Genomic DNA, 24052 nt, shown 5'->3' on the forward strand with positions numbered 1-24052 from the left:
CAAAAAAATACAGTTTTATATCTTTATGTTTGAAGCCTGAAATGTGGCAAAAGGTTGCAAAGTTCAAGGGGGCCGAATACTTTCGCAAGGCACTGTAACACTTTTTGAAGTTGCTGTACAAACTCAGTTTTTCAATACATTTTTATTCACCAATGATGCATCAGCCATTGGAGTAGTCCTTAGTTGAGCACAAATTCATTTAATTTCTTCACGTATGTTTTCAGAATGAGGATATTTTTCTAAAAAATAACCTTTGACACTTGACCTTCTCATTACCGAAATGACTAAACTTCAAATTGGGAAAAACTTAGAGAACCACCTTACCGAGATGGCGGCATGACACTTTAGTGATGCTGACTCATAATGGCGGTCTGCTCGCTACAAGGAGTCACTAGAGCGCGATGGGACAAGGACATCCCAGTGGGCTTAACCGGGACGTCGCTGGGATAATTGTGCGCCGCCTCGCGGATCTCCCGGCTGAATCACAGCCCGGGATTGAACCCAGGTCTCTAGAGACACCTCTAGCACTGCGATGCATTGCCTTACATTCACTCATGTTAAAGCTTCGACCCTACTTTACATCATCTGAGGTTTTTGTGTTGTGCCTGCCATTGGTTGAGACATGCTCTTGAATACAAGGTGGGTGTCATTTCAATTATAGAAACATAATTCATAGAATGGACGTATTCCTTCAGACCACTGCAATTTAGCTGGTACACATTAACATTTTTTATTGAAATGTAAGTCAAATGGTTGCACTGTGGAGCCCTGAAATGTGTCAACATGCATAGGTTATTCTCATTGAGCGTGGCAACGTACTGTTAACGTTTTATCCACTATCTGTCCATCGCTGTTGTAGTCTGGGAAGACAATGTTCCCAAACTGGAGATTTAAACTAGTTTCTGGCTGTGCCTCACAAAAGCACAGTTTCAAATGCGCCAATTACATTTTTTATGGAATAGCCTGAAATATTTTTCTGCTCAGATTTACTTGAGTACAATAGCTTATAGGCCCAGTGTATTTTTATTTTGTACATTTTTTTTAATGTATTAATTTGGGTTCAGTGCGGACAGACCTGAGGTCCCCATACCGAACGGTTCAGTACAAATGGTGTACTATTACACCATAACTTGTGATTTGTTAGTTCTCTGTTCACTAGCCTACTTTAGATTTTGAGAAGGCACCTTTTTTGTATTGTGTTTGTGAGAAGTGGCTGGTTAGACACACTCCAAGATGAAAATATTTGAGCAGCACAAGGCCCTATTGGGATTTCAGAACCATGCAAACGACCAATAGTTACCTCGTCTGTGTTCCTGTTTTCACCCTGCCTTTCCTCCATCTCTCTGTTTCTCTCTGTCTCCCACAGGATATTGGCTAGCAGAAGGGTTTGTGTTTCTCTCAAGATATGCTTGAGTCATAAAACTTCCACGAGACCGAGGACAGAGGGATTTATTTTTTTGAGTGGAACACAAACAGGCCTGTCCTTAAAGCTGTTCGCCTGTCAATGCCAGGGAAGCAGCCACATTGAATGAGGTTTCAGTCTCACATGGGCAAGATGGACAGATCATAACAGGACATTACTTGAAAGGTATGTTGAACACCAGATGCCCAGTTTAACTGACTCTCTGGTCAATCTCTTAAACACACAGACAAGTTACTGACATGCAATACACTTGTGCCGCTCAAACGAATAACAGGACTATGCTAAGTAAGTCTGTTTTCTTTAATTTTGTACATTTTTATTATGCCTACATTTGCCCAAATGGTTGAATTGAGTCAATGAAGATTGGGCAGATGGCATTTTACATTTACATCATAGGAATTTAGCAGACGCTCTTATTCAGAGATTTACAGGAGCAATTAGAGTTAAGTGCCTTACTCAAGGGCATATCGACATATTTCGGGCCTAATCGGCTCGGGGATTCAAACCAGTGACTTTTCGGTTACTTGCACAACGCTCTTAATCTAGGCCATCTGCCGCCCTGCATTTTTCTTAATTGTTCACGTTTGATGTAGGACAAATACTGGCGTTTTGTTGCAGGTACAGCCAACTAGTGCAAAAATAAAATTGTGCCTTTGTCAAAATTGTACAATATCTCAAACAATATCCTTAAGTAACTATCGATCCCCTCTCCCCCATCATTAGTTTTGAGGCTATACAGTTTGTTTAAACTTACGTTGTTTACAAACATTGGAGTAAAGCAGGCTTATTTTGGGTTCTGATGGGGACAGTTGGACTAAGCTCATGAGGCAGTTTAAGTTTATGTTCTTGAAAGAATCAATCAATCGTTCCACAAATAGAGTACTATTCGAATCCCATATCCCATGGATATTTTAAAGCCTGTTATTACAAAGTGCCCCTTTTTTAATATAGACCACATGGACATTTCAATAAATCAGATTTTTTTTATATGAAAAAATACTAACTCAAGTGCTAAACATTTTTGTCATATTTTTTTCCCGACTTCTATGATGATTTCAACCCACTAAACCACAATGTCTCCTAGCTATGGACAATTCCACTGTAATAAAATTGCGCGGAGACACTTAAAATGTATACCAATCAATAACCATTTGATTTCAAACTCTATGCACAGACTACTTTTAAGATTTTACTGAGAACATTTGACAAAAACACATTTACTCGAAGAACTGTGGAGATGCAAAGTTTGGTAGCAGAATTTCATCCCGCCCCCCCAAAGTGACCACTTTTTCCCAGAACTGTTAAATATCGGCTTCAAATTATTCAAATTAAGATTCAAAGATGTCTGCAGAAAGAATGGGGTGTCAACTATGACATGTTGTGTTTGAAAACATCTAATTTGGTTATTAAACTACAGTAGTGGATTTACACCTGGTAACAGAATTGTGTTAATGGAATTTCATCATGGGTCCCTGCATAATTATGGATATGAATGTCATTCTCTTCATGGTGATGTATCCTAAATAGGTAGACAAAGGTTGAAATATTTGGGTATTATTCTACACTGGCTATTATTTTAATGAGCTCCACCACCAAACAAGACCAAATTTGGTTGCTTTGGACCGGACCAAATCTGAACCATTCTGTTGCAAAGTTTGGACATCAAAGTACAGCACACTATAGCTCACGAGTATATTCAAGTAAAGTATACTACACTACATTATAGTGTACTCAACAGGGGTGTGTTAATGCAGAATTTTGCATTTTTTTTAGACTTTTTGTTCTTGCCACATAAGAAATATCTTGATGCATTTTGTAAACGCAGATCTAAAATGCTGTATATTGTCAGCACACATTTTGTACGTCAGTTGCACTTTTCCAATTGGATGAGAATTCACACACGGGCATTTTATCAGCAGACCATGCTCTGACTAATGTGTAACTACTTTTCTCAGTGTAACCTACTTTTCTCTGGTAATATGCAAGATTAACTTCAAGCGAAAATTAGGAAATGTAGCTGGCTACATTATTTTTATGATTAACATTATAAATATGATGGCCATGCATCGTTTTTGCCAAAAATACCTTTTTCCATTGTAAGCTCATTTTAAATGTGGCTGCTATAAATAGAATTGCACTTTGGTTGCCATCCTGATGAAAAGGAAGCTATTTTCTGCCGAATGTGTTGCGCTAATGTATTTTCTTTGAAGGAAAACTATATTCTAACACCCCTGATCACTCTATTTTAGTAGGAAATACACTGACTTTCAAAATAAAACAAAGGTGAATTGTTAATTTTTTTTCAAGGTCTGTTTTTAAAAAATGCAGATTTCTGATCTGCTCAACTCTAGTGTGCTCTACTGTGTACTAAACTCTACTCCATTCTATTGTACAAGGACTGTTCTGATCTATACTCTATAATACAGTAAAGAAAAGTAGTACTCTTACTGTGCTGTACTGTCTAAACTTTCAAAACCTAGACGTCTATGATTGGTTCAGATTTGGTCCGGTCCAAATCTGAACCAATCATAGACGTCTAGGTTTGGAGCAATTTTAAGGACCAAAAAAGCGTTTGTGGACGTTGAAATTAAGGCCAGGTGACAGACCGACAATTTCAACTACAATACATTCAGAAAGTATTCATACACCTTGACTTTTTCCAAATGTTGTTACAGCCTGAATTTAAAATGTATTAAATTGAGATTTTGTCACTGGCTTACACACAACACTCCAGAATGTCAAAGTGGAATTGTGTTTTTAGACATTTTTACAAATGAATGAAGAGCTAAAATGTCTTCAGTCAGGTGTTCAACTCCTAGAAATTAGCTCAAGTCGCATGGACTCTCTGTGTGCAATAAGTGTTTAAAATTATTTTTGAATGACTACCTCATCTCTGTACCTCATACATTAAATGATCTGTAAGATCCTTCAGTCGAGCAGTGAATTTCTAACAGAGTCAACCACAAAGACCAGAGGTTTCTTAAGGCTTCGCGAAGAAGGGCACCTCTTGGTAGATGGGTAAAAATGTAAAAAGCAGACATTGAATATTCCTTTGGGCATGGTGAAGTTAATCATTCCACTTTGGATGGTATATCAATATACCCTGTCACTACAAAGATACTTCCTAACTCCATTGCCAGAGAGGAAGGAAACCGCTCAGGGATTTCACCGTGAGTCCACGGTGACTTTAAAACAGTGTAGAGTTTAAAGGCTTTGAGAGTAGAAATCTGAACGTCACCTTTGTACTTACACCACAATACTAACCTAAACGACAGTGACAACAAGGAAGCCTATACCGAATGAAGGGTGAAAACCGCAGCCCTGGTCCCAGCAATCTTGCCACCTCGTCAAAATTTCGAATAGGCTATTTTTGCACAAGAAATAGGTTAAAATACCAGAGATTCTTAAGTGGCCAATTTTTATATATTAGGCTAGCTGTCTTTTTGGGCTATATCAGCCAATAGTGTAGACGTAGTTGGGTTGAAATATAAGAGAGTGGACACGTACTTGACTAGAGCTACGTTTTGCATAACTTTTAGGAGCATTTTGTATAAGTGGTGGTGGCAGGTAGCCGAGCGGTTAGTTGGGCCAGTAACTGAAAGGCTGCTGGTTCGAATCCCTGAGCCTACAAGGTGAAAACCTGTCTGTGCCTTTTGAGCCCTTGATAAGAGCATCTGCTAAATGACAAATGTGAGCCGGATGATTTTCAAGCAGTGTAAAATGTATTTCCAGTCGATGTTGGAGTCTAAACTGTAGCCTGTCATATTTAGGAAGTTAAAGACGACTGCGCCGTGCTTCCCCGCCCCATATAACCTAGTCTACAGGCTATTTAATTGAGATTACACGTATAGGCGCACTTGATATTTCACGTTTTCTACGTGATCACTTCTTTATGGCGTTAAAGTACGGTCTATTGGCTCTCGTATTATAGCATGATATTATTGTATTAACCCCCAGGTGCAGATTTGATTTCGTAATGACAAGCTGCTGTGCAGAAGATGTCCACACTGGCTGGGACTGATATCACATGTTTGTCATGGTAAGAGCCCCATGTTGTTTTAGTCGTGATCTGACTGGGTACTTGTCCTTAACTCCAATTCATCAGCTGGGTTCTCAGTCGACCCCGCTTGTCATTGCACTGACATTGTAGGGCACCCCATATAGTACACTACAGAATGAAAAATAATGTAGTGACAATTTTTAGAGAAAAGAAAATGTATCTATTCTTTAAAAAAAATATATTTGAACTGGCTTAGCCATGTCACGAAAATATTAAATGTTTAAAGAAATGAATTAGCTTAGTATTACTTTTTTACCCTGTCATAATCCAAACCCATCTGTTTCAGGGATGTGAAGTATTATGTTATTTTCAACCTCCTAGAACCAACCGTGTAACAGGAAGACGTTGCTATTTGTATACATTGTCATAGAACTTTGCGTTACCAGCCGATCGGCAGTAAAACATCTTCTTTTTATAGCTTTAAGTTGTTAAATTATTCTTCTTCTTTTACTACTACAGATAGGCCTATATCATTGACATTTAGGACTGTTTTCAGGTGTAATTGTTGCATGTAGTTAGAGCACATTTCGGCCTAAATGTGAACGTCTCACAATCTTGTGACTTTTTAGAACTGAGTGTCCTATGTGAAAGGTGATGTGGTCATGTATGATTTCAAAAGTAAAGCCACAGCAAGTGACCGTAAAGTGGTCTAACATCTCGATGTGTAGGTTTTCCACCCACTCTGCCTATAGTGGGTGAAATGTTTTCTTATGGTATAAAATACATTTTACCAAGGCAAATATGATTATTCTTGTTCTGAATTGTTCAGTGGGCTCTTTATCAAAAACATAATTTAACATTATGTCTAATATATCCAATAATAAGCACCGGGCTCTGTTGACATATCTTTTGAGGATTTGACATTTTTGTGGTTGTCTTCAAAGTTGTTTCCGCAGGTCGCAAAAAGCTAAATTAGCATGACACAAGCAGAATTAAATGTAAAAGGATTTGAAAACGAAAAGCTTGGTATACGCTCAGTGCTCGGTTGACATTTCAGAGATGCGCTTGCTTTTGTAAGAAATCTTTTCAAAAAATTACAGGAATTTTGAATTCATATGAAAAGCGTATACTAAAATCTGAAAAATATTACATGACGTGTCTGAAAATCAATATCCATATAACCTCTATTGTTATGTCCTGCAGATTCAAGAAGAAAGATAATGAGTTCAACAGGCAAGTGAGCCTGTCAGGTAGCCGGTTGCCTTAGTTATTGCACGGAATCTAGCCTTGCTGAGGGGGGAGGGGCTCCTTGTTATTTAGTCACCCTTATTCTGCCCATCCTACAAGGGTAAACACGCCAATACATTTTGAACAGATTATGATAGGGACATGCGGTTTGGACCATTGGTTTTCTTACAGGATTATCTACACCAGCAATTCTCAACTGGAGGTTTTGAATGGGTCGTGGGTAAAATAAAAGAATACTCCAGTCTGAACTTAAACCAGGTATGTAGAATGCTAAAAAAGTATGGACTCGGGTCACTCTTGGATAAGATAAATGACACATTTAAATGTTTTAATAATTTAATCTTTGAACAATTGTTCTTGAATCACATTCTTTTCAATATAGTGCTATTAGCAGTGCTATTTTTGTTAGATTGTGGTCTTAAACCAGTGAGCTCATCAAGAATATGGGAAAATTGTAACATCCACAATGAGAGGTGGAAAGGTTGTTCCGTTGTCATATAATTGCTACATTTACTATCAATATAGCGTTAAAAAAAATAGTTTTCCACAATGTATTTTGGCAACAAAAAAAAGTGTTGTGAATATTGGGTCACGACTGAGACAACCTGGTTCAATTTGGGTCCCGAGGCCAAACCCAGTTGAGAACCACTGATCTACACAATTAACATAGTTATTTTACCCATTGGTCAAAAACTGCATTTTTGATTGGACACCCTGCAATGTGTGTTTCTGTATCGCAGGTGAAGTGTTCGACGGGGCCCCAGAGCTGCAACTGGACTGCCTCTGCAGTGGTGACAACCACAGCAGTGCAGCAATGAAGCATGAGGGCAACCTCCTCCCCCTGGAACCACCCCACCATGCAGGGTTTTCCAGCCCCCCCCAGAAAGGGCCTTCCTCACTAGCTGAGAAGAGCAGCCCACTGCTCATGGACCCCAGCAACATCAAGGCCGACCCCGCCGGCGACATGCCTGCCAACACAGGTGCGCATGTTTTTGTATTTATTTAACCTTTATTTATCCACAAAGTCCCATTGAGGTCAAGATGCATATTTTGTGAGGGAGACCTGGCACCTGTGTGTCCAGTGATGTCATCAAACCAGTCGGACTGGTCCAAGCGTCAGGCTAATCCGTTTGTTTTCGACAGTCTCATCTTATACAGTACTAGTCCAAATTTTGGACACCTACGCATTAAAGGGTTTTTCTTTATTTGTACTATTTTCTACATTGTAGAGTAAAAGTAAAATACATCAACACTATGAAATAACACACATGGAATCATGTAGTAACCAAAAAAGTGTTAAACAAATCCAAATATATATTCTTCAAAGTAGCCACCTGTTTGACTTGATGACAGCTTTGCACACTTTTGTCATTCTCTCAACCAGCTTCACCTGGAATGCTTTTCCAACAGTCTTGAAGGAGTTCATATGCTGAGCACTTGTTGGCTGCTTTTCCTTCACTCTGCGGTCCGACTCATCCCAAACCATCCCAATTGGGTTGAGGTCGGGTGATTGTGGAGGACAGGTCATCTGATGCAGCACTCCATCACTCTCCTTCTTGGTCAGATAGCCCTTACACAGCCTGGAGGTGTGTTGGGTCATTATCCTGTTGAAAAACAAATGATAGTTCCTCTAAGCGCAAACCAGATGGGATGGTGTATCGCTGCAGAATGTTGTGGTAGCCATCCTGGTTAAGAGTGCCTTGAATTCCAAATAAATCAGTGTGTCCAACAATGCACCCCCACCTCCATGCTTCACGGTGGGAACCACACATGGAGACATCATCCATTCACCTACTCTGCGTCTCACAAAGACATGGCAGTTGGAACCAAAAATCTCACATTTGGACGCATCAGACCAAAGGACAGATTTCCACCGGTCTAATGTTCATTGCTTGTGTTTCTTGGCCCAAGCAAGTCTCTTCTTCTTACTGGTGTCCTTTAGTAGTGGTTTCTTTGCAGCCATTTGACCATGAAGGCCTGATTCACGCAGTCTCCTCTGAACCGTTGATGTCTGTTACTTGAACTCTGAAGCATTTATTTGGACTGCAATTTCTGAGGCTGGTAACTCCAATGAACTTATCCTCTGCAGCAGGGGTAATTCTGCGTCTTCCTTTCCTCATGAGAGCCAGTTTCATCATAGTGCTTGATGGTTTTTGCAACTGCACTTGAAGAAACTTTCTAAGTTCTTGAAATTTTTAGTATTGACTGACCTTCATGTCTTAAGTAATGATGGACTGTCGTTTCTCTTTGCATATTTGAGCTGATCTTGGCATAACATGGGCTTAGCCCTATTTTGTAAAAGACCATCTTCTGTATACCACCCCTACCTTGTCACAACACAACTGATTGGCTCAAATGCATCAAGAAAGAAATACCACAAATTTTAACAAGGCACACTTGTTCATTGAAATGCATTCCAGGTGACTACTTCAAGAAGCTGGTTAAGAGAATGCCAAGTGTGTAAAGCTGCCATCAAGGCAAAGGGTGGCTACTTTGAAGAATCTCATATAAAATATGTTCTGATTTGTTAAACACTTTTATTTATTATTTGCTTACTACATTATTCCATATGTGTTGTTTTGATGTGTACACTATTATCCTACAATGTAGAAAATGGTATAAATAAAGAAAACCCCTTGAATGAGTAGCTGTGTCCAATCTTTGGACTGGTACTGTATATTTAGAGTACACGCCTATATTTTCCCAGATAGTTCCATGTAGTATATTAACTAGAGGTCGATCGACTTATGATTTTTCAACACCGACGCCGATTTAAATTTAATTTTTTTTTATTTTACATATTTTTTCTTGTAATAATGACAATTACAACAATAGTGAACACTTTTATTTTAACTCAATATAATACATTTAGCCTCAAATAAATAATGAAACATTTTCAATTTGGTTTAAATAATGCGAAAACAGAGAATTAAGTAAAAGTGCAGTATGTGCCATGTAAAAAAGCTAACGTTTAAGTTCCTTGCTCAGAACATATGAAAGCTGGAGGTTCCTTTTAACATGATTCTTCAATATTCCCAGGTAAGAAGTTTTAGGATGTAGTTACTATAGGAATTATAGGACTATTTCTCTCTCTACCATTTGTATTTCATATACCTTTGACTATTGGATGTTCTTATAGGCACTTTAGTATTGCCAGTAACAGTATAGCTTCTGTCCCTCTCCTCGCCCCTACCTGGGCTCGAACCAGGAACACATCGACAACAGCCACCCCCGAAGCATCGTTACCCATCGCTCCACAAAAGCCGCGGCCCTTGCAGAGCAACTACTTCAAGGTCTCAGAGCGAGTGACGTCACCGATTGAAACGCTATTAGCACACACCCTGCTAACTAGCTAGCCATTTCACATCGGTTACACCAGCCTAATCTCGGGAGTTGATATCATAAACAGCCCAATGCTTGAAGCACAGCGAAGAGCTGCTGGCAAATGCACGAAAGTGCTGTTTGAATGAATGCTTACGAGCCTGCCTACCACCGCTCAGACTGCTATATCAAGTCATAGACTTAATTATAAAATGATAACACACATAAATACGAGCCTTAGTTTCTGGATTTGACCATATTAATGACCTATCATTTCAAAAACAAAACATTTATCTTTCAGTGAAATACGGAACCGTTCCATATTTTATCTAACGTGGCATCCTTAAGTCTAAATATTGCTGTTATATTGCATAACCTTCAATGTTATGTCATAATTATGTACAATTCTGGCAAATTACCGTCTTTGTTAGGAATAAATTATCTTATCACAGTTCGCAACGAGCCAGGCGGCCCAAACTGCTGCATATACCCTGACTGCTTGCACGGAAAGCAAGAAGTGACACAATTTCCCTCGTTAAAAGAAATTCATGTTAGCAGGCAATATTAACTAAATATGCAGGTTTAAATATATATATACTTGTGTATTGATTTTAAAGAAAGGTAATAAGAAAGGTAACCATGTTTATGGTTAGATACACATTGGTGCGACGGTGGTGCTTTTTTCGCGAATGCGCTTGTTAAATCATTACCCGTTTGGCGAAGTAGGGAGAAATTAACAGCCACCGCATCGATTATATGCAAAGCAGCTAGCTAAACTAGTAATATCATCAGTTAAGAACAAATTCTTATTTTCAATAACGGCCTAGGAACAGTGCCTGTTCAGGGGCAGAACGACAGATTGTCGGCTCGGGGGTTTGAACTTGCAACCTTCCGGTTACTAGTCCAACACTCTAACCACTAGGCTACCCTGCCGCCCCAGTTAACTAGTGATTATGTTAAGATTTATTGTTTTTTATAAGATAAGTTTAATGCTAGCTAGCAACTTACCTTGGCTTCTTGCTGCACTCGCGTAACAGGCTGCCATGCAGGCTCCTCGTGGAGTGCAATGTAATCGGCCACAATCGGTGTCCAAAAATGCCGATTACCGATTGTTATAACTTGAAATCGGCCCTAATTATTCGGCCATTGCGATTAATCGGTCGACCTCTAATATTGACACAACATATATGCATGTACTTTCTCTGATATTTGTATATCATATTGACAGTTCATGTTCGTTTTTTTTTTAAATATTTCTTTTTTGAACGGATTTTCTTTTGCAATTTAGTACAAAACACACAAAAACAAACACAGCTGCCAGACATATGAAATGAAGTATCGCTTAGGCAAGACATGGAACAAGAATAGAGCAAGAATGACAGTTACAATTTACAATTGTTACAATTGTATGTAATTTGGTTTTGGAGTAATGAAGTTTATGCACAACTTTGTATTGTATCAACTGATATCTGGCATTGATGGAACGAGTGAATTCTAGACAGTGTTTCTCCCCATAGATCATCTGAAATCTCAATATTTAACTCTCAATTTTTTTTTTTTTTACCCCAAGTCTCCTTGAGATGACCAGTAAAGGCCTGTGTGTAGTTAGAGAAAAAGGAGACAAAATGAGATTAGGTGTTTTGAATTGGGAGGGCGCTGTAGCAAATCATAAAATAAATGTTTTACAGGGAGGGTGTCAGAATTTTTACTTTCCACTTTGCTATCGTGTCTGTCTTGTAAGTAACGGAAAAAAAGGTGAATGGGGGTGTGAATGTATTCTTTAATTGGACGAATGATGCTAATTGCTTATCTATGTAGAAGTCTTCAATTGTGGCCAGTCCCTTCTCCCTCCATTCAAGAAATACCTTATCAGACCGAGATGGAACAAGACTAATGATTTAAAGCATATTGGGGTGTATAGAGGTATCAGGCACCTTGCAAACATGCTTAATCTGGTTTAAAATTATTTTAAGAATTTCTCAAAGAAAAGTTGTCAGTTTGTTTGGGCACTCTGCTTTGGAGAAAAGCAAGGCTGGAAGAGAGGAATTTGTGACAGACTTGAGTTGCATATTTAGCCACAGGGGGGGAAACAGTGTCCAACTTATCAGGGAAACCCAGTTGCTGGTATGTTAATGCCCTGGCATTTGCAGCCCAGTAATAATGTTTAAAGATGGGTAGGCCTAAGACGCAACTTTCCTTGGGCTTTTGCAAGTGGGCCTTTATGAATACGGTGGTTTTTGTAACCCCAGACAAATGACAAGGTTGTTGAGTCCAAAGTCCTAAGAAGAAAAATTTGAAGATTCTGGAAAAGATTAAGGAACCTGGGAAGAGAAACCCCAACATGGAAAGAAGCAATATACTCCTGCTCTGTTTTTTGTTGCTTTGCAACCAGCTCACTGTAGTTAAGATGAGCTTTGGATTTCTAGGTATTTTTAGTGCCAGGTAAGTTAAGTGGTCATGCACCATTTTAAATGGTATCCTCTCTAGCTCACTTGTTGTAAAATTATCTGAGATGCACATGAGATCCCTTTTCCCTCAATTTATTGAATAGCCAGATAGTTTCTTGTGTGGAATAGCCTTCATTTCTCAGAACAAAAACAGACTGATGTGTTTTAGAAGAAAGTTATTTGTTTCTGGCCAGTGGGTCAGAAGTTTACATACACTCAATTAGTATTTGGTAGCATTGCCTTCAGGTTATGTCAGGTTTGTAGGCCTCCTTGCTCACACGCTTTTTAGCGTTTAGGTTTATGTAAACTTCTGACATCAGGTGTGTGTGCGTTTTTTTTTTTTTTTTTTTTGCAAACTTGGAAATGAAACGGTAACAATTAAAAAAATTCAAAATAAGCAGTGATGGCTTCCCGGGTGGCGCAGTGGTCTAAGACACTGCATTAGTGCTAGCTGTGCCACCAGAGATTCTGGGTTTGAGCCCAGGCTCTGTCGTAGCCGGCCGTAACCGGGAGGTCCATAGGGCGGCGCACAATTGGTGCAGCGTCGTCCGGGTTAGGGAGGGTTTGGCTGGCAGGGATATCCTTGTCTCATCGTGCACTAGCGACTCCTGTGGCGGGCCGGGCGTAGTGCACGCTGACCAAGTCTCCAGGTGTACGGTGTTTCCTCCAACACATTGGTGCGGCTGGCTTCCGGGTTAGATGTGTGTTGTGTCAAGAAGCAGTGTGGCTTGGTTGGGTTGTGTTACGGGGGACGCATGGCTCTCGGCCTTCGCCTCTCCCGAGTCCGTGCGGGAGTTGCAGCGATGAGACAAGACTGTAACTACTACCAATTGGATACCACGAAGTTGGGGAGAAAAAAGGGGTTAAATAAAACAGAGGAGATCTGAAGGAGCGCTTCTACTCCATGCACACTAGCGCCCCCTCAATGCTTAAAATGTTCTATATTTCCACAGAGGGTCAGCCGGTGAAGAGGAAGAAGGGTCCAGCCCCCAAGATGCTGGGGAACGAGGTGTGCAGCGTGTGCGGGGACAAGGCCTCGGGCTTCCACTACAACGTGCTGAGCTGCGAGGGCTGCAAGGGCTTCTTCCGCCGCAGCGTCATCAAGAGTGCCCAGTACTCGTGCAAGAACAACGGCCGCTGTGAGATGGACATGTACATGCGCCGCAAGTGCCAGCAGTGCCGGCTGCGCAAGTGCCGCGAGGCGGGCATGCTGGAGCAATGTGAGTTGTCTGTTTGAGCTACAGTTCCCTGTGGCAGCCATGTTTTTAAATATTTTTTATATATACTTTTATCATCAAAAACACCTGTGCTTTTTATTTTTTTAATTTTTTTTTTTTACCTTAGATATGTAGGGTTTGTGCTAAAAAAACGTAGAAGATGCACTAATATTAAATGTAGAGATACTGATTGGAGATGGTTGGCAAGAGCTCTATATTAAGCTGTAGTACATCATTGAAATTGACCTCCCAAACTATGGTAGTATATCTTTTTCCTACTTGTCATAACTGTTCTGATTTTGTTCCTGGCGTTCCCAGGCGTTCTCTCAGAGGAGCAGATCCGAGGGAAGAAAATGAAGAAGAACGAGGAAGAGACTGCACGCACGTCTGCCGTGGTGACCCCCACCCCGGTGCCGGAGGTGGTCCCGCTGGAGCCCGAGCAGCTGGAGATGATCGAGAAGCTGGTGGCCATGCAGAAGCAGTGCAACAAGCGCTCGTTCATCGACCGGCCCAAAGTCACGGTGATTGTCTCTGAGTGTCCCAATTCTTTTGATGCCACAGGGCAAACTACTAACATATGGCATGCTAGATATCTTAAGCTTGATTGACAGTTGCACTAATGTAGGGATTGGTTTGAAATCTTGATATGGCGGTGGAATGCAACATTTCTGCATTCCACAACACCTCCGCTTGTTCAAAGACATGTTAGCCAAGAATACTGCACAAAATATTGTTGCTGTTGAATTTTGGGCAAATTAACTGTTTGTCATCTAGCCAATTTCTGGTAGTTCTGCATGGCTGAGCAGATGGTGAAATCTCTGCATTGTATTAGGTGTTAAACATTTTTATTTATCTATTGACGTCTGTGTCTCCATCTAATTTCCAGCCGTGGCCCCAGAGTCAGGACCCCCAGAACAGGGAGGTACGGCAGCAGCGCTTTGCCCACTTCACCGAGCTGGCCATCATGTCGGTCCAGGAGATAGTGGACTTTGCCAAGCAGTTGCCTGGCTTCCTAGAGCTCACCAGAGAGGACCAGATTGCGCTGCTGAAGACCTCAACCATTGAGGTGAGTCATGGTTTTTCTCCTCACCATTTAACTTCTTTCCTCTCATATTCTCAGACAGATTTGTTAAAGTGGTAAATACAGTAATAACAAATGCTGGCTTGATATTGTCTTTTGCCTATTTTAAACACTCTTTCGCCTATTTAAAAAAAACACTTATAGTCAAGACCACTGGGGGGGGGGGATCATGTCTGGCTCTATATCATTATGTTGGTTTTCAGGATCACATGTCTCAATATGTCAAGTAGATGATCTACTTTACAGGATGTCTCTCACTTGATCCCCAGTCACTGATGTGCCTTGTTTTTCTGCAGATTATGCTGCTGGAAACATCGCGGAGATATAACCCTGCCATTGAGAGCATCACGTTCCTGAAGGACTTCAGTTATAACAAGGAGGATTTTGCCAAAGCAGGTACAGAATCATCTTTTCTTTTTGTCTGAGATGTTCATGATCCACATTCAAACGGCAATCAGTCAAAAACAAGCTGCTCGCCTTCAACCACCTCCTGTTCTGTACGCCATACTCCAGGGTCTCCCACCCTTTTTTCCTCATGACCCCTTTTTTAACATAAAAAAAGTAATTTGTTGTTTTTGAAGCTCATTTCCTGCAATTCCATGTAGTTAACAAGATTCATGACATATTTTAGGTAGGCTATTTGATGATGATGATGATAATAATAATGGATAAGGAAAATTAAGTTTATACCCAATTTCCCCAAATGTTATTCTGCTTAAATGTTTTATTACTATAATTTATTTGAACCCTCAATTTAACATACATATTCTCTTTTACAAAAAGTGAATAGATGAATTGAAAGCGACAGTCACACACAAGATTACTAATCAAGCAAGGTCCAATTTCTTTGACTCCACTTTAGGTTGTTGCTCAGCTTCTGAATGTCATTGAGACAAACCAAATATATCCTTGTGTGCTTCAGTTGCGTCTTCCTCTATTTTACAGCTTGTTTGTTCTATACAGTTCCAGTCAAAGTTTGTACACCTACTCATTCAACCAAATGGGATGTCGCTGTAGAGTGCTGAGGTAGCCATGCTGGTTAAGTGTGCCTTGAATTCAAAATAAAACTGTCACCAGCAAAGCACCCCCACACCACCCCACCCCACACCACCGCGCAGTCTCCTCTGAACAGTTGATGTTGAGATGTGTCTGTTACTTGAACTCTGAAGCATTTATTTGGACTGCAATTTCTGAGGCTGGTAACTCCAATGAACTTATCCTCTGCAGCAGAGGTAACTGGGTCTTCCTTTCCTGTGGAGGTCCTCATGAGAGCCAGTTTCATCATAGTGCTTGATGGTTTTTGTGACTGCACTTGAAGAAATTTTCAAAGTTCTTGAAATGTTCTGCATTGACTGACCTTCATGTCTTAAAGTAATAATGGACTGTCGTTTCTCTTTGCTTATTTGAGCTGTTCTTGCCATAATATGGACTTTACCAAATATGGCATCTTCTGTATACCACAACACTGCTGATTGGCTCAAATGCATTAAGGAAAGAAATTCCTCAAATTACTGCAACTTAACAAGGCGCACCTGTTCATTGAAATGCATTCCAGGTGACTACCTCATGAAGCTGGTTGAGAGAATGCCACGAGTGTGCAAAGCTGTCATCAAGGCAAAGGGTGGCTACATTGAATATTTCTTTGTTCCTTTTTTTTCGCATACTACATGAGTCCATGTGTGTGTTATTTCATAGTTTTGATGTCTACACTATTATAGTGAAAAACCCTGGAATAAGTAGGTGTCAACTTTTTACTGGTACTGTGTGTGTTTTATACATACATGCATGCATACTTACATACAGTACACAGGCTGGAGGTGTATTTACATATAGAAAAATCACACACACACACACACACACCCCTGAAGTCAAGGAAGGTCCTGCACCCACTCAATGGAACTTTGGTGCAACCCCTGCCATACTCTGTGGAGACATTGACCTCTTACCCTTAACCCATATTTATTTCCCTCTCTCGCTCTCATCCCCCCCAGGGCTGCAGTTGGAGTTTATCAACCCCATCTTTGAGTTCTCCAAGGGCATGAATGACCTGCATCTGGACGAGGCGGAGTACGCTCTGCTCATCGCCATCAACATCTTCTCTGCAGGTCAGAGGTCAAGTGGTATGCTAGTGTGGAACAGAGCTCATATGCAAGGTACCTTTATTACGAAGGTCTGGACATCGACGTAATCATTTTGGGACGACACCAATATGAAATATTTCCTTTGCGATATCGATTTTTAAGCTATTATCGGCCTATACCAATATGGTCACTGATATATATTGTGCATCCCTAGTAATCATATGCGGAAGCTTCCAAAAACATTTATGGGAACAGTGCCGTTTTCAAAGATTCTACAGGGTTTGCAGTGAAAATATGAAGTTAAGTAAAGGTGGCTGTAGATATTTTGAAAGACTTTTCAGTAAATAGAATGACAGTAAAACAGTTTATGATACGGTACCTTCACAAAGTATTCCTACCCCTTGAACTATTTAAAATTGTTACAGCTTGAATTCAAAATGGACTGAATAGATCATTTTTCTCACCCATCTACACATAATACTCACATAATGACAGTGAAAAGAAGTTTTTAGAAATTGTTGCAAATATATTAAATACATATCTAATTTACATAAATATTCACACCCCTGTTAGTATCACCTTCGGCAGCGATTACAGAATCTTTCTGGGTAAGTCTGAGCTTTGCACACCAGTGCAATGTGCAAATATTTGCACATTCTTAAAAAAGTTCTTAAAGCTCTGTCAAGTTGGTTGTTGATCATTGCTAGACAGCCATTTTCAAGTTTTGCCATAGATTTTTAAGTATATGTCAAATCTGTAACTAGGCCCCTCAGGAATATTCAGTGTTATCTTGGTAAGCAACTCCAGTGTATATTTGGCCTTGTGTGTTTATTGTCCTGCTGAAAGGTGAATTTGTCTCCCACTGTCTGTCAATTTTTGCCCACAAAATTCCTAGTTCTTGCTGATGACAAGCATACAGTTGAAGTCGGAGGTTTACATACACCGTAGCCAAATGCATTTAATCCTAGTAAAAATTCCATGTCTTAGGTCAGTTAGGATCACCAATTTATTTTAAGAATGTGAAATGTCAGAATAATAGTAGTGATTTCAGCTTTTATTTCTTTCATCACATTCCCAGTGGGTCAGAAGTTTACATACACTCAATTTGTATTTGGTAGCATTGCCTTTAAATTGTTTAACTTGGGTCAAACGTTTTGGGAAGCCTTCCACAAGCTTCCCACAATAAGTTGGGTGAATTTTGGCCCATTCCTCCTGACAGAGCTGGTGTAACTTGGTCAGGTTTGTAGGCCTCCTTGCGGGCACACGCTTTTTCAGTTCTGCCCATAAATGTTTTATAGGATTGAGGTCAGAGCTTTGTGATGGCCACTCCTCCAATATACATTGACTTTGTTGTCCTTAAGCCATTTTGCCAGAACTTTGGAAGTATGCTTAGGGTCATTGTCCATTTGGAAGACCCATTAACTTCCTAACTGATGTCTTGAGATGTTGCTTCAATATATCCACATAATTTTCTTTCCTCATGATGCCATCTATTTTGTGAAGTGCACCAGTCCCTCCTGAAGCAAAGCACCCCCACAACATGATGCGGCCACCTCTGTGCTTCACGATTGGGATGGTGTTCTTCGACTTGCAAGCCTCCCCCTTTTTCCTCCAAATATAATGATGGTCATTATGGCCAAACAGTTCGATCTTTGTCCCCATGTGCAGTTGTGAACTGTAGTGTGGCTTTTTTATGCCGGTTTTGGAGCAGTGGCCTATTCCTTGCTGAGCGGCCTTTCAGGTTATGTGGATATAGATACTTTTGTACCTGTTTCCACCAGCATCTTCACAAGGTCCTTTGCTGTTGTTCTGGGATTGATTTGCACTTTTCGCACCAAAGTACGTTCATCTCCAGGAGACAGAATGCGTCTCCTTCCTGAGCGGTAGGACGGCTGCGTGGTCCCATGGTGTTTAAATTTGTGTACTATTGTTTGTACAGATGAACGTGGTACCTTCAGGCCTTTTGGAAATTGCTCCCAAGGATGAACCAGACTTGTGGAGGTCTACGATTCTTTATTATTTTTTTATTTTTGAGGTCTTGGCTGATTTGCTTTTGAATTTCCCATAATGGCAAGCAAAGAGACACTGAGTTTGGATGTATTTCACGGCCCACCTCCACAGGTACACCTCCAATTGACTCAAATGATGTCAATTAGCCTGTCAGAAGCTTCTAAAGCCATGACCTCATTTTCTGGAATGTTCCAAGCTGTTTAAAGGCACAGTCAACTTAGTGTGTGCAAACGTCTGACCCACTGGAATTGTGATACAGTGAATTATAAGTGAAATAATCTGTATGTAAACAATTGTTGGAAAAATTACTTGTCATGCACAAAGTAGATGTCCTAACCGACTTGCCAAAACTATACAGTTAAAGTTTACATACACTTAGGTTGGAGTCATTAGAACTCATTTTTCAACCACTTCGCACATTTCTTGTTAACAAACTAGTTTTGGCAAGTCGGTTAGGACATTTACTTTGCATGACACAAGTAACTTTTCCAACAATTGTTTACAGACAGATTATTTTACTTATAATTTCACAATGTTGTTGATCTCCTTACCATAGCCACTAAACTCTAACGGTTTTAAAGACCCCATTGGCCTCATGGTGAAATCCCTGAGCGGTGTTCTTCCTCTCTGGAAACTGAGTTGGGAAGTATCTTTGTAGTTACAGGGTGTATTGATATACCATCCAAAGTAGAATGAATAATAACTTCAATGTCTGCTTTTGACATTTTTACCCATCTACCAATAGGTGCCCTTCTTTGCGAGGCATTAGAAAACCTCTGGTCTTTGTGGTTGAATCTGTTTGAAATCCACTGCTCGACTGAAGGATCTTACAATTACAATCTGTATGTGTGGGGTACAGAGACGAGGTAGTCCTTAAAAAAATGTTAAACTCCATGCAACTTATTATGTGACTTGTTAAGCAATTTTCTTATTTTGGCTTGCCATAAAATGGGTTGAATACTTACTTTCAATTAATCTTTAAGATTTTTTAAAAACATTCCACTTTGACATTATGGGGTATTGTGTGTTGGCCAGTGACACACAATCTAAATTGAATCCGTTTTAAATTCAGGCTGTAGCACACACTAAAATGTGGAAAAGGTCAAAGGGTGTGAATAACTTCTGAAGGCACTGCATGTGTTTGTTGAGGAGTTCACTATGAATGTGTTTTATTTTCCACTTTGGTGAACTTTCCGTGCCAATCACTCACTTATTTTCACTCGCCTCGCTGGTCCCTTCTGTTTAGAATTCTTCCGCATTTATGCAAAGAGTTATGGGATTTCAAAATATGAATGTCTTGACCTGGGTACTACAGAGACCTTGCCCATATGTAGGAAGTAACATTCAACAGATGTCTATGCATTGTATTAGGTATAAAACGTGAAGCTGTATTCGTATGTTCCCCAGACCGGCCCAATGTGCAGGACCATGAACTGGTGGAGCGACTGCAGCAGCCGTATGTGAACGCACTTCGTTCTTACATCATGATAAAGAGACCAAACGTGAGTGCCCTACTTTTATATATGATTTAACTTGCACAAGCCACCATGTGTAGGTTTTGAGGATGTTTCAGTTTTCACATACACACTTGAGTCCGCGTAGAGTTGAATTCAATTTTGAAATTCCAGTCGGTACAGAAAAAATGTATTGAAATTCAGGTCATGAGTGAGGAAAATTGAAAGTAAACAGGAAAATGTTAGGTAAAAAAAAAAAAAAATGTAATGGTCCCCAACCCTGAATGACAAGTGGGGTTAATATGAATCTCTCTTCCTTCTAGGATCATCTGATGTTTCCACGCATGCTCATGAAGCTGGTCAGCCTCCGCACCCTCAGCAGCGTCCACTCTGAGCAGGTCTTTGCCCTGCGCCTCCAGGACAAGAAGCTCCCGCCGCTGCTGTCTGAAATCTGGGACGTCCACGAGTGACTCCAGCCGACACCCTCGCGGAACTCTGCCGCGCTCCGCAAACCTGCGTACTGGGACGGACAGAAACATTGGGTTTGTCTTTCGAGTGTCTCGAAAAAAAGACTTGAGAATGATGCCTCCCAGGATACCCAAACACGACGGATCAAACCTACAGATCGGTTGCCAGATTGAATCAGTTGCCAGATTGGAGGAACTTTTTTCTTTATCTTCTATGCAGTTTGGGGGGGTAGTGATGGCACTCTGTCCTGCAGACTGGGACACTAATCTCATGGGGAGGTTGGGGCAAAGAAATAGAATTACCAATTTATATTCATTCTATTTCTATGGGTTGAGGATTGTGCACACCTGATTTCTCTCCCTCGCCCATTTCGTAATTGAAGGTGAGACGGGCTTGTGGTGAGATTGTGCTGCCATGGTCAGTGTGGCTCAGACTTGCTAGCCAGTGTTCACTTACATCTACTGATATCTGTTGATGGTCTCGTGATCGGCCTATCTATAACGACAATTGCCATGAAGCTTTGAGAAGGTTTTGGCAATGCCCCCTCCCCCCTCTCCAGATCCACATAATGGATGATAACCCCAAAGTGAAAATAAACAGAAAAATACATGTTACATGTGTTGCAATGGGATAGGATACAGGGGTATCCTAACTGCTGCCCAATGTTAAGCAATGTGTCTTATTGGTGTCCACTGTCCAGATGACTGGTAGGTCACCTGCTTGATTATTGTTGTGATTTAGCAGTTTAATAGTCAGCCATCTGATTTGTTCTCCTCTCGGTGAAGGAACAAGAAAGCAATTCTGATTGGTGTTGAATTGTTTAAGGTAAAGTGATTGGAAGTGTTGGTATAGAGATGCGTAGCCTACCACTTTCAAGTGCAGGACCCCCGCCAACCATTTTGTAAATGCACTCAAACATTGATTTACATGTACAAAGTATATATTAATATGACAAAATATATATATTTAGTATGCCCACTAGTGAAGACATCCATACAAAATTACTTGTACAATCACTCACTTACGCACAAGCAAGCAGCCAATTGTTTTTATTTTTATGTAAAAGCATCACTGGATATGTGAGGGCCAAGCTGAAGCCTTATACACTGGAACAACTTCAATGCTACGTTAGGCCAGGGATAGGCTTCTTTGATGCAGCTGGGGGCACAAAAAAACGGAACTCCACATGCAGTGAGTATGCGTACGCACAATCTCCCCCGCCTACCTTGCGAGCAAAACATTTTAGCTACCCCCCCCACCCCCCCGTGACAGAAGAGAACAAATGTTGAGTTTTACAGCTCATTTCCTGGAATTCTACACAATTTTGCCATAGGCTGGAGGAAAATGTTTGCGGTTTTTAATAACTGATGGTCAATGGGCCCCACACTGGTCGGTAATTTGACCATGCTTACTACAAGTTTATATAGCTGGCCGCTAGACTAACTTAACAATTTAGCTGACATGAGCTAATTGACTGCGGATGCACAACCAAATTTCAAAATTTCACATAGAATATACAAACTCTCAACAGTAAGTTGAGGCCCTGACTGAAATTAGTCCGAGGGGTCCACCAGTTGCACATCCCTGGTCTAGTTGTATGTACTCTCCTCCCTTCCCCCAAATCAGCATGGTTCCAGACATCTGAGTGGCAATTTCATCCAGATGTCGAAAATGTGCTTTGCCCATCCCACAATAGTTGGAATAGCAAAATAAGTTCAATTGCGCTCCTTGTGTGGGCACTGCAGTACTTTCTGCAACGGTAACAATTTTGGGTTACACTATACACCCCCCCCCCCCATGATGCTGTTTCTATCACAGTCCTTTGTATGATGATGACTTTGCTAATGTGACATTTATGAAAACAAACGTTCAGAAAGAATTGGAGAAGGAAAGCTTTTCTTTTTGTTGATGTGATTTCTGATTGACAGACTTTTTTTTTTTTTGTCCATTACTGACCCCACTTTACAACTCAGATCAGTGTGAAATAGAGGAGAGTTGAGGACTCCAAGACAAAATGGGGGAGATTTATCATAACAGTTGCACAATATGTCAAAGTAGCACAGCGATAAGGGAGTAAGCTATATGGAGCTTTCAGTTAGGAGAAGAAAATCAATGCAATTATTTAACAAATATGTGTAATATTAGGGTTGGTGGTTTTCTATTTGTAGTTTGTCAACCATCAGGTTTTTATGGCTATTTGTTTTATTTAGTTGGGTTGATATTGAGATGGATTGTCTTTGATGGAGCTGACTCATAGCCTGAAGATGGTTCTTCTACACACTATTCAAAGGGTTTGCTCTTCCCTGAGCATGCGTGTGTGGAGACATCTATTTTGAATTGCTCTTGAGACTTAAATTGCAAAACCATATTATCCCAGTTTTCATATTTTTCCTTTCAATATGTAACTCATACCAGCAAATGATTGTCTACATTGAAATTACATCATAAATCACATACAAGGTATGAAAGTCTAAATTATGTTTTCAGATGTTTAGAATACACAATGTTAATTATTGTTAATACTGTAGGTAACTCAAAGTTGACTGTAATAGCATTTACAACCTTCTGATGTGCAGAACTCATTTAATCCCTTCTCTACATCTTAAAGGGTGACGCTGTAAACCATATTGACATAGAAATGCAAACCTATTTGAATATTTTTTTTTAACACTTGAAGACCATGCATATTCTGCTTTATATGTATAAATTAAAACCTGACAGATATTGTAGCCTATTGCCAGATTATATATTTGTGTACGAACTGAAACCAAAAACCACTAATTTTCCAGAATGTTTTTTTTTGTTTGTTTGTTTTTTTTGATTTATTACAATTTCAAAGTGATTTGAGTTATGCTTATTCAAAATAAATGCTTTATTGTAATTAGTTCTCTTAAATATCACGGCCAGTAAAATATGTTTTGTATTTATTTACCCACATTGGTTTGGGTGTTCTGTTGTCAAATAGAGCAGTCAACAGGTTATGGCTATTTATTCATTTTTATCAAAAGTGCTTGTAAAATACAGAATGAATTTGGGCAACTTGGAATCTCTACCTTGGTATTTTACTGCATTGACAAGTATTTACTTTTATTACACAGCGGGCTTCATGCAATTATAGTTTCTAGTCTTTTCAGGGTCTATTTTCTGGTCATTTAAATGATATGCTTAGTGACAATTCCCAAATATACTGAACAAAAATATTAATGCAACATGTAAAGAGCTGAAATAAACGATCCCAGCAATGTTCCATGCGCACAAAAGCTTATTTCTCTCAAATGTGCAAAAATGTGTTTACATCCCTG

At 40.1% G+C, this 24052-nt stretch overlaps 1 protein-coding gene across 5 annotated transcripts; it reads left to right on the forward strand.

Annotated features, from left to right (window-relative positions):
- Positions 1-1369: 1369 nt before the first annotated feature.
- Positions 1370-23996, forward strand: LOC110506299 (oxysterols receptor LXR-alpha). Of its 5 annotated transcripts, XM_021585765.2 has the most exons (10): positions 1370-1588; positions 5381-5462; positions 7412-7651; positions 13393-13659; positions 13975-14183; positions 14543-14722; positions 15034-15133; positions 16729-16857; positions 20236-20330; positions 20606-23996. In XM_021585765.2, exons 3-10 carry the CDS (start codon positions 7486-7488, stop codon positions 20750-20752), a joined length of 1293 nt encoding a protein of 430 aa, XP_021441440.1. In that variant the 5' UTR covers positions 1370-1588; positions 5381-5462; positions 7412-7485; the 3' UTR covers positions 20753-23996. The 5 variants fall into 5 exon arrangements, with proteins under 5 accessions (XP_021441440.1, XP_021441439.1, XP_021441442.1 ...); XM_021585764.2 differs by lacking the exon at positions 5381-5462; XM_021585767.2 differs by lacking the exon at positions 5381-5462 and having other exon boundaries at positions 16729-16842.
- The last annotated feature ends 56 nt before the right edge of the window (positions 23997-24052 follow it).

The sequence above is a fragment of the Oncorhynchus mykiss genome, chromosome 26 (genome assembly GCF_013265735.2).
Source record: "Oncorhynchus mykiss isolate Arlee chromosome 26, USDA_OmykA_1.1, whole genome shotgun sequence".
Classification (NCBI taxonomy): Eukaryota; Metazoa; Chordata; class Actinopteri; order Salmoniformes; family Salmonidae; genus Oncorhynchus; species Oncorhynchus mykiss.

Excerpts from the sequence above, each read along its gene's own strand:
- LOC110506299 (XM_021585765.2), top strand. The coding sequence starts at position 7,486 with ATGAAGCATGAGGGCAACCTCCTCCCCCTGGAACCACCCCACCATGCA. Across the intron at positions 14,184-14,542 it reads GGCCCAAAGTCACGGTGATT|CCGTGGCCCCAGAGTCAGGA; the intron begins GTCTCTGAGTGT and ends TCTAATTTCCAG. Across the intron at positions 20,331-20,605 it reads TCATGATAAAGAGACCAAAC|GATCATCTGATGTTTCCACG; the intron begins GTGAGTGCCCTA and ends TCTTCCTTCTAG.